A 10,704-nucleotide genomic window follows, 5' to 3' on the forward strand; every position below is an offset into this window, starting at 1 on the left:
TTCACATCCCTGGTTATTTCTTTGGAAGACTGACATCTGACAGTAGAAATTCTGTGTTAAGGGATATAATTATTTTATTTATTTATTTTTTTCCTCTCTCCTAAGTTGCTGGGAAACACTCATCTATTTTCTTTTTTATTTATTTTTAAAAAAAAATTTTTTTTTTTACTTTATTTTACTTTACAATACTGTATTGGTTTTGCCATACATTGACATGAATCCACCACGGGTGTACATGCGTTCCCAAACATAAACCCCTCTCCCACCTCCCTCCCCATAACATCTCTCTGGGTCATCTCCATGCACCAGCCCCAAGCATGCTGTATCCTGCGTCAGACATAGACTGGCGATTCAGTTCTTACATGATAGTATACATGAGGATATAATTATTTTAAAGAGTATGGATAAGTATTGCCAATTTGCAATGTATGAAAATACAAGCGTTATGGATAGTTTACATATTTTTTACCATTTTAATAGGTGAAAAATGATATATCCTTGTTTTAATGTGCATTTCTTTGATGTTACTATATGTTAATGTGTTAGACTGTGCTACTGTGTTTTTCCTAGTTCTCTTTTCACGTTTGACTACTTTTTTAACTTTTTTTTTTTTTTACTAATTTGTAAGTTTCTTATGTACTAAGAATAGTAATCTTTAGCTTGTGTTTTCTAACAGATATTTGCTCCCAGCTTTTTTTGTGTTTGTGTGTAGTGTTTTTTGGTGTTCAAAGGTTTTGTATGTGTGCGTGTATGATTTCGATTGTTGAAAACTCCATCTCCTGCTGAAGACAACTCTGTTTACGCCAAGCAGTTAACTAAATTTTCTACAACACCATTTGTGGCCATTTTTCTTTTTTAATTTTACCTTTATTATATATTTCTATGACTATTAGTCTATTTTAGGACACCTTTATTATGAGCTTTTGTACCTTAAATGGTTGAAATGGTTGGTTGTGTGTCATTTATTCTAAAATAAGAAACATCTCTGTCTTCTCCACTAAGTCTTGGGAAGTTCAACATTTAAATCCTTAATGGGTTTTTTTTATTTTAGGAAAGAGCACGTAAGAGATGAGAGTAAAAAGGATGGTGGTTGTCCTTCCAGCATGGCTATGAAGATGGGTCACCCTGGGGTCATCACATCCTGTACCTGGTTCTCACCATTGCAGATAATGAAAAGGCATGTAGCCAGTTCACCCTGAGCTCTGCTGATATGGTGGCTTCCAGCCACATGTGGGGACTTAAATGTATTGAAATTAGATAATTCATTTACACTGGACACATTTTCAAGTGCTCACCCAGCCCCATGGTTTCCTGAACAGCACAGATAACAAAACTTATTTCCACCCATCAAATAAGGTTCTGCTAGACACTTCACCTAGATCCAGTTAGATCTGGGGAAACTGACTCATGCATCAGAAAAGACAAATGGTCACACTCTCTTGTAGGAAAGCCTGCATAGAGAAGAAAATGTTACCTATCAACTGTGTTAGGCTGAATATTTTTCAAATGGGCTTATGTAATGTATAAACATTCTTTGAGAGATTTGAAGGAATAGTGTAATCTCAGATTGTCATAAAATGGCCTGATGAACAAAGAATTCCAGCTTCCAGCTTTTCTACTTTTACAGGTTAAGGTGATTATCACACCTTGAGCAGATTTGTTACAGAGGTTCAGGCAGCCCAGAGAGGGAAAGGCAGCAAGGGCTGTCTTTAGAATTTGCTGTTCCCCAGTTCAGGTGCTGCCTAACTTCTGCTGCCCTTGGCTGTAGAGGGCCAGACTTGGAGCACTGCAAGATAGGCGCCTAGGTGAGACTATGGGCACACTGCAGGATGTTCAGGGTTACTGTGACCGAGTGTCATAGCTTATAGTTCAGTCACTGTTGTGTCCTACTCTGCGACCCCATGAATCGCAGCACGCCAGGCCTCCCTGTCCATCACCAACTCCCAGAGTTCACTCAAACTCAACTCCATCGAGTCAGTGATGCCATCCAGCCGTCTCATCTGTCGTCCCCTTCTGCCCCCAGTCCCTCCCAGCATCAGAGTCTTTTCCAGTGAGTCAACTCTTCCCATGAGGTGGCCAAAGTATTGGAGTTTCAGCTTCAGCATTAGTCCTTCCAAAGAACACCCAGGACTGATCTTTAGAATGGACTGGTTGGATCTCCTTGCAGTCCAAGGGACTCTCAAGAGCCTTCTCCAACACCACAGTTCAAAAGCATCAATTCTTCGGCCCTCAGCCTTCTTCACAGTCCAACTCTCACATCCATACATGACCACTGGAAAAAACATAGCCTTGACTATGACGGACTTTTGTTGGCAAAGTAATATCTCTGCTTTTGAATATGCAGTTCAGGTTGGTCATAACTTTCCTTCCAAGGAGTAAGCGTCTTTTAATTTCATGGGTGCAATCACCATCTGCAGTGATTTTGGAGCCCAAAAGCAGTCTGACATTGTTTCCCCATCTGTTTCCCATGAAGTGATGGGACCAAATGCCATGATCTTCGTTTTCTGAATGTTGAGCTTTAAGCCAACTTTTTCACTCTTCTGTTTCAGTTTCATCAGGAGGCTTTTTAGTTCCTCTTCACTTTCTGCCATATCTGAGGTTATTGATATTTCTCCTGGCAATCTTGATTCCAGCTTGTGCTTCTTCCAGCCCAGCGTTTCTCATGATGTACCCTGTATATAAGTTAAATAAGCAGGGTGACAATATACAGCCTTGACGTACTCCTTTTCCTATTTGGAACCAGTCTGTTGTTCCATGTCCAGTTCTAAACTGTTGCTTCCTGACCTGCACATAGTTTTCTCAAGAGGCAGGTCAGGTGGTCTGGTATTCCCATCTCTTTCAGAATTTTCCAGTTTATTGTGATCCACACAAAGGCTTTGGCATAGTCAATAAAGCAGAAATAGATGTTTTTCTGGAACTCTTTGCTTTTTCGATGATCCAGCAGATGTTGGCAATTCGATCTCTGGTTCCTCTCCCTTTTTAAAAATCAGCTTGAACATCTGGAAGTTCATGGTTCACGTATTGCTGAAGCCTGACTTGGAGAGTTTTGAGCATTACTTTACTAGTGTGTGAGATGAGTGCAATTGTGCGGTAGTTTGAGCAATCTTTGGGATTGGAATGAAAACTGACCTCTTCCAGTCCTGTGGCCACTGCCAAGTTTTCCAAATTTGCTGGCATATTGAGTGCAGCACTTTCACAGCATCATCTTTCAGGATTTGAAATAGCTCAACTGGAATTCTATCACCTCCACTAGCTTTGTTTGTAGTGATGCTTTCTAAGGCCCACTTGACTTCACATTCCAGGATGTCTGGCTCTAGGTGAGTGATCACACCATCGTGATTATCTGGGTCCTGAAGATCTTTTTTGTACAATTCTTCTGTGTATTCTTGCCACCTCTTCTTAATATCTTCTGCTTCTGTTAGGTCCATACCATTTCTGTCCTTTATTAAGCCCCTCTGCATGAAATGTTCTCTTGGTATCTCTAATTTTCTTGAAGAGATCTCTAGTCTTTCCCATTCTGTTGTTTTCCTCTGTTTCTTTGCATTGATCACTGAGGAAGGCTTTCTTATCTCTCCTTGCTTTTCTTTGGAACTCTGCATTCAGATGCTTATATCTTTCCTTTGCTTTGCTTTTCGCTTCTCTTCACAGCTATTTGTAAGGCCTCCCCAGACAGCCATTTTGCTTTTTTGCATTTCTTTTCCATGGGGATGGTCTTGATCCTTGTCTCCTGTACAATGTCACGAACCTCCGTCCATAGTTCATCAGACACTCTATCAGATCTCGTCCCTTAAATCTATTTCTCACTTCTACTGTATAATCATAAGGGATTTGATTTAGGTCATACGTGAATGGTCTAGTGGTTTTCCCGAATTTGGCAATAAGGAATTCATGATCTGAGCCACAGTCAGCTCCCGGTCTTGTTTTTTCTGACTGTATAGTGCTTCTCCATCTTTGGCTGCAAAGAATATAATCAATCTGATTTTGGTGTTGACCATCTGGTAATGTCCATGTGTAGAGTCTTCCCTTGTGTCATTGGAAGAGGGTGTTTGCTATCACCAGTGCGTTCTCTTGGCAAAACTCGAATAACCTTTGCCCTGCTTCATTCCATACTCCAAGACCAAATTTGCCTGTTACTCCAGGTGTTTCTTGACTTTCTACTTTTGCATTCCAGTCCACTATAATGAAAAGGACAGCTTTTTTGGGTGTTAGTTCTAAAAGGTCTTGTAGGTCTTCATAGAACCGTTTAGCTTCTTCAACGTTACTGGTTGGGGCCTATAAGTGTGTATGAAATGTTAAGAGTTTTGGTCAATCTGGCTTGGTTTCTAATGGGTTAACGCTAAGACCTGGTTAGCTCACGGGGGAGAGTCACTGGGCTCCTGAGTTGTCTCATCCATTTGTGGGAGAGTTGTAGCCTGATTCCAGCCTAAGTTCTAGAGAAACCTGTTTATAGAGAAGAGTAAAATGGGATTAGAGCTACAATTGCATAAAAAGTTTTTAAACATGCACTATTAGGTAGATGCAGGTTAATTGACTATTCTAACAGGTTTTGACTTCCAATAAACTGGAAAATTCTGAAAGAGATGGGAATACCAGACCACCTGACCTGCCTCTTGAGAAACCTGTAGGCAGGTCAGGAAGAAACAGTTTAGAACTGGACATGGAACAACAGACTGGTTCCAAATAGGAAAAGGAGTACGTCAAGGCTGTATATTGTCACCCTGCTTATTTAACTTATATGCAGAGTACATCATGAGAAACACTGGGCTGGAAGAAGCACAAGCTGCAATCAAGATTGCAGGGAGAAATACCAATGACCTCAGATATGCAGATGACACCACCCTTATGGCAGAAAGTGAAGAGGAACTAAAAAGCCTCCTGATGAAAGTGAAAGAGGAGAGTGAAAAAGTTGGCTTAAAGCTCAACATTCAGAAAACGAAGATCATGGCATTTGGTCCCATCACTTCATGGGAAATAGATGGGGAAACAGTGTCAGACTTTATGTTTCTGGGCTCCAAAATCACTGCAGATGGTGATTGTACCCATGAAATTAAAAGACGCTTACTCCTTGGAAGGAAAGTTATGACCAACCTAGACAGCATATTCAAAAGCAGAGATATTACTTTGCCAACAAAGGTCCGTCTAGTCAAGGCTATGGTTTTTCCAGTGGTCATGTATGGATGTGAGAGTTGGACTGTGAATTAGGCTGAGGGCCGAAGAACTGATGCTTTTGAACTGTGGTGTTGGAGAAGGCTCTTGAGAGTCCCTTGGACTGCAAGGAGATCCAACCAGTCCATGCTAAAGGAGATCAGTCCTGGGTGTTCTTTGGAAGGACTGATGCTGAAGCTGAAACTCCAATACTTTGGCCACCTCATGGGAAGAGTTGACTCATTGGAAAAGACTCTGATGCTGGGAAGGATTGGGGGCAGGAGGAGAAGGGGACGACAGAGGATGAGATGGCTGGATGGCATCACCGACTCGATGGAGTTGAGTTTGAGTGAACTCTGGGAGTTGGTGATGGACAGGGAGGCCTGGCGTGCTGCTTTTCATGGGGTTGCAAAGAGTTGGACACGACTGAGCGACTGAACTGAACTGAACGGGTTTTGAAGGAAAGCATGTCAATTGTGATTGGGTAGGGGTAACACTCAGGCGTTCCAGACCCAGCTAGTCGTCTAGCCCTGGGACCTGCATCGCCAGCGGCTACAAAAATTAAGATTCGGGACGGTTGGGTGGACGGGGCTTTCGGAGGCGGGCACTCCCCGCCCCTTACTCCGCCCCGTCCGTTGCCCCGCCCCTGGCTCCCTCTTGACCCCCCCCGCGCCCCGCCCCCCGGCCGAGAGCACCCCAGGCTGATTGGCCCTCAACGGCGTATGCTCGGGCCGGCAGCCAGGCCGGCGCGTCACGTGGCCGAGCGGCGACCTGGGCGCCGAGCCGCGGGCAGACAGGCATGGACCCTCCGACCGCCGGGGCCCAGGCGCTGGGGGCCGCGGAGCAGCTGCGGGGTCTGCAGCTGCCGAGCGGGCGGGAGGCGCCCCCGAGTCCGGGGGTGAGCGCGGCGCGGGGCCTGGGCGCGTCCACCACCTGCGGTCGGCGGCGGGAAGTTGCGGGGGCTCGCGGGGCGTGGGCCTTGGAACCGGGGAAGCGCTCCCGGCCCTCCTCGGGCAGCCCGGCCGTTTGGGCGCGCGCCCGAGCTGGAAACAGCCGGGCCGCGGGACTGTGGGGCGGGGCAACCTCGAGGACGTGGGTGGGCGCGCCGGGCTGGGAGAGCTGGCTGTTGGCTCCAGGGCGCCTTTGCGTCCTTGCTAAATGGGAGGTGATGCTGCTGACCGAGAGCTGGGGCTGCTGCGCGGGGGCCTGGGCTGGGGCCAGGTGAGGGCTGCGAGGAGAGCTACTTTCCCTGAAGGATCGGTGTCCCATGGTGGGGATGCTCAGCTAAGCCGGAGCACCGGATGATGGCTCCTGCGCGCTCTCCTTTCACTGAAACCAAAAGGCCGCGTTTGACGCAGGGTTTCTAGAAACTTGTTTTCTTTTGCGCGCCAGACAGCTCCCGGTTTCTCAAAGACTGCTATTACAGTCATGTCCTGCCCGTGTTCAATAATCCCTTTTAGACGGTGAGCTCCTTGAGGGTAGGAACGCTCTGTTTAGTGCTGCAAACCCGGTGCGTAGCGTAGTGCCTGGCACTTCACACACGCATATTTATTAACTTGATGGAAGAGGAATGCTTATCTAAGCATCAGAGACATCCTAACCAAAATAAGATAGGAAAAATGTAGTGGTAGGCTTATAAAGAAAATTCCTTTAGCGGGCAGGTAGGATGAGACTGATTTTGGCAGGCCACAGCAGGAAGGTTCCTGCACTTCCTCTCCAAGATGAGAGGATAGTGGTCGTGGCAGAGGCGTGGAGATGAGGATGTGCAGGGCAGATGGTTGGGAGCTTGGAGAGAGAACTGTGCTGCACAAGTTGATGGAGCCTGAAGGGACAATGTGGATGCCATGGCGAATTTTGTACTCTAGCAGTGGAGGCCTGTTGAGGTTTCTGGGCAGAGTGGTGATTTCCAGTGTGAGGCTGCGGCCAGATGGGTGAGTGTGGGACCCTGGTGGTCCAGTGGCTAAGACTCTGTGTTCCCAATGCAGGGGACCCTGGTGGGGGCTCTCATATGCTGTAACTAATACCTGGTGCAGCCAAATTAAAAGAAAACGTGGGTGAGTGGGAAGGCAGTTAGGAAGCTCTTGCAATAAAAGAGGTGAGAAGTCCCACTATTGGTCAGCCGGGGTGACCGGGAGTTGTCACCAACTACTGGCGATGGAATTAGCTCATTAAATCCAGGTAGGACTAGGTTGTGAGCTAACTGGAGCAGGTGCCAAGTACAGTTTAAATATAGGGGCAAAGAAGGTGGGTTTCAGCTCAATAAATGTTATATTCCTGCTGTGTGCTAGGTGTCTTCATCAGTGTTATCTCATTATAAACCTCCTGCTGGGTTAGAACAATTGTCCCCAATTTCCAGAAACAGAAACCCAGGCATGGTGGCTGAAGTGATGTGCCCCAGGTATACTCTGAGTGAATGGGATTGAAGTCACGCCTTCTCATGCAGGCTGTGAACATTGCTCGCCTCACTTAGAAAGACGTCTTCACAGGTGATAGGATTTCAGGAACTCTCTCTTTTTTTGTTTTTGGCCATACTGCCCAGATATGGGATCTTAGTTCCCCAACCAGGGATTGAACCCATGCCCCCTGCATTGGAAGCATGGAGTCTTAGCCACTGGATTGCCAGGGAAGTCACAGGATTTCAGAACTTTTGCGCGATGGGAGCAGAGAAACCTAGCGATGGCTATGAAGGAAGACGATTTCCCGTCAACTGCTGATTTCCCTTGAACAGCTAAAGCTCTTTAGTCCTCCTGTGTCTGTCAGGAGATGAAATCTGATAAAAGAGCTATTAGCTAGATAAAAAGTTAAGGTAAAAATGAACATGGAGGTATCCACTGCAGGGAAACAGCAACCGGCCCCAGGGCTGAGGGAACAAAGGGGTGAGATTGGAATGACTAAAATGTGCAAGCTCAGAGGAGAATTTCAGGGAGCTGAAATTCTAGCCTCTGAGGACGGGGTGCTGTCCTGGCTAGTTTGGAGTCTCTGAGCTTGGAGGAGGAGACCAGACCTCTCAAGAGAGGGCCTGGTGAGGGACTTCCTTGGTGGCCCAGTGGCTAAGACTCCACGCTTCAATGCAGGCAGCCTGGGTTCGATCCCTGGTCAGGGAACTAGATCCCACATGCCAAAATTAAAGATCTCAAGTGCTGCAGCTTAAGAGGTGGTGCAGCCAAATACATATTAAAAAAAAAAAAAAAAATAGGGCCCAGCGAGGAGACTGGCTCTGTATGTGCTGGCAGCCTGTACACTGGATTCAGTAGGCACTCTGTGAAGGCAGGTGATCCTGCCATCAGGGGTGATGCCCACAGGAATGGGAAGCAGCAAGTCCCAATGGAACAGGGCACAGTAGAAATGTGGGTTGCAGGGTCCCACCCCAGCCTCGCAAAGGAGGGTCTGAAAGGGTGGATATGGGGCTGAAATACTGGCCTTTCCCGAGATATCCAAGTCCTGGGTCCTTGTTTCTTCTTCCCGCAGGCTGACCACTCCAATCAGGAGAGAGCGCCTGAGAACGCCACAGATCGACTAGGCAAGTAGGCGACAGAGGCGGGGGTGGCTCTTGGGAGAGACCAAGGAAGTCTGTACTGTGAAAGCTTATCGTTGCCAGAAGACCTTTCCCTCCATGTCATTTAAACCACCTGAAAATACACACTGCCCGATTTCCTCATGTGAATGAAAAGACTTGGTAATGAATGGCCTTGTTTAAGACAGAACATCTTATTGAAAATAAATTATCAACCCTACTTCTAAAACTGGGAACAGAACAACAGTTTTTAAATAAGTGCTCTGGTGGCTGAGGGGCTCCACACGCTTGTTACTGTTGCCCTCTTAGTAAGTTTGCCGAACATCTTCCTAGCAGAACACGACCAGGTTGTTGTTTTAAGATGTTCTTCCTTTTGTCGATTTCTTAGCCAACGGAGCACAGAGCATCCCTCACGATAGTCCTGCCCATGCTGAGGGTACCCATTGTGAAGAGGAAGGCTTTGCTGAAGATGACGAGGATTCTGATGGGGAACCGAGTCCCTGGGAGCTGTCAGAAGGAATGTCCGGCTGTCTACCCAAGGAACAGGCTGGTGATCTTTTTCACGAGGACTGGGACCTAGAGTTGAAAGCAGATCAGGGGAATCCATATGGTAGGTGCAGGGTTTCTGGGGTCCTAGGCCAGGCTCTAGTGCAGTCGGAAAGAATCTGCCTGCCAGTGCGGGAAATGCAAGAGATGAGGGTTTGATCCCTGGGTTGGGAAGATTCCCTGGAATAGGAGATGGCAACCCACTCCAGTGTTCTTGCCAGGAAAGTCCCATGGACAGAGGATCCTGGCAGGCTACATATAGTCCATGGGGTCACACAGGCCAGGCTCCTGAGACCCTCCTACCAGATTAACCCCTAAACAGTTTGGAAGAGGGAGCCACATCTATTAGCTTTGCCTCATGGTCTGAAATTTCTGTGACGGCTCCTCTTTCATATTGGAGGTGGGGGTTGGTGGGGGGAAGTGCCAGTTTTGCATTTTATTTTATAACAGTATGGGTCTGTTTGAATGTTGAAACAGCGTTACTCTCTCCAAATATCTTTGTATGAATGGAGCAGCTGCAGACAGAAGTGCTCTCAGTTGCTTTCTCTGCACTGCTGAAAACCTGTGTCAGAGAAGCAGGACTGTGGGTGGCCTCAGAGTGAAGGTGCTTGGGATTCTCCAGCAACGGAAGACTGTGTGCATACGTGTGTGCCCGCCTGTGCATATGTTTAAGCAAAGACGTGCAAGTGTCTGTCCCCTAGATATTTCGGGGTCTGTCTTGTCACACTCCCTCCTTCCTTTTAATCTGTCTTTTAAAACTGCCTGCAGATGCTGACGACATCCAAGGTTGCCTTTCTCAAGAGGTCAGACCCTGGGTGTGCTGTGCCCCGCAAGGAGACATGATCTATGACCCCAGTTGGCACCATCCGCCTCCACTGATACCCCATTATTCCAAGATGGTCTTTGAAACGGGACAGTTTGATGATGCAGAAGACTGAGGGTGTCACTTTTGCCTGCTGGGTGGGCAGAGGGGCCCCTCAGGTCAAGGTCTCCTTTCTTTGAGGTGTGAGAGGTCACACCTGAGGAAACAGTCCCAGTGATCCCCCAGTCGGGCAAACGTACTGGTGTTAAGTAAGGTCCTGAGTGCCCTGGTTCTGTTGTTGTTTTTATAAGCTCCTCCTTGGAACGTGTGCGTGTTTATGTCTGTGTTGGGGGGAGGAACCGTGTTCTTTATAAATAAAAGAAGAAAAAAGTCAGTGTGCTTTTGCCTACTTCCTCCCCCTTTTTCATTAGATAATTCTGAGGAAAGCTTCCTCTCCTTCATTTAAAGCCCTTCAGTCCATTTTCAGGATTGATGCATGTTGAGACGAAAGATTGAATGACTGAAAGAAAACCGTGTTTTAGTTTGGCCTCTGTGGATCTGGTCCTACTGACCAGAAGCTGAGACGCTGGTGACTTCATGGCTGACTTCTATTCCTGTTCTGGAAAATTGACCATTTACTTAGTTAGCAAGGACTTTCTGCAGGCTGGAAGATGAAATGGCAAATTAATTAAAGCAG

At 46.9% G+C, this 10,704-nt stretch overlaps 1 protein-coding gene across 2 annotated transcripts; it reads left to right on the forward strand.

The window, feature by feature from the left end:
* The first annotated feature begins 5,944 nt into the window (after positions 1-5,944).
* On the forward strand, positions 5,945-10,267 carry COPRS (coordinator of PRMT5 and differentiation stimulator). 2 transcript variants are annotated; one of them, XM_068979038.1, is made up of 5 exons: positions 5,945-6,054; positions 7,019-7,022; positions 8,614-8,665; positions 9,048-9,269; positions 9,974-10,267. In XM_068979038.1, the coding sequence occupies exons 1-5, from the start codon at positions 5,945-5,947 to the stop codon at positions 10,141-10,143; spliced, it is 558 nt and encodes a 185-aa protein (XP_068835139.1). In that variant the 3' UTR covers positions 10,144-10,267. The 2 variants fall into 2 exon arrangements, with proteins under 2 accessions (XP_068835139.1, XP_068835138.1); XM_068979037.1 differs by lacking the exon at positions 7,019-7,022 and having other exon boundaries at positions 5,945-6,043.
* The last annotated feature ends 437 nt before the right edge of the window (positions 10,268-10,704 follow it).

This window comes from Capricornis sumatraensis, chromosome 8 (genome assembly GCF_032405125.1).
Source record: "Capricornis sumatraensis isolate serow.1 chromosome 8, serow.2, whole genome shotgun sequence".
In the NCBI taxonomy this organism is placed as follows: Eukaryota; Metazoa; Chordata; class Mammalia; order Artiodactyla; family Bovidae; genus Capricornis; species Capricornis sumatraensis.

What these genes read in the sequence shown, in the direction of transcription:
- COPRS (XM_068979038.1), top strand. Translation starts at nt 5,945, where the DNA reads ATGGACCCTCCGACCGCCGGGGCCCAGGCGCTGGGGGCCGCGGAGCAG. An exon ending in GAACGCCACAGATCGACTAG is followed by an intron (nt 8,666 to 9,047) that starts GCAAGTAGGCGA and finishes TCGATTTCTTAG; the next exon opens with CCAACGGAGCACAGAGCATC. An exon ending in AGATCAGGGGAATCCATATG is followed by an intron (nt 9,270 to 9,973) that starts GTAGGTGCAGGG and finishes AACTGCCTGCAG; the next exon opens with ATGCTGACGACATCCAAGGT.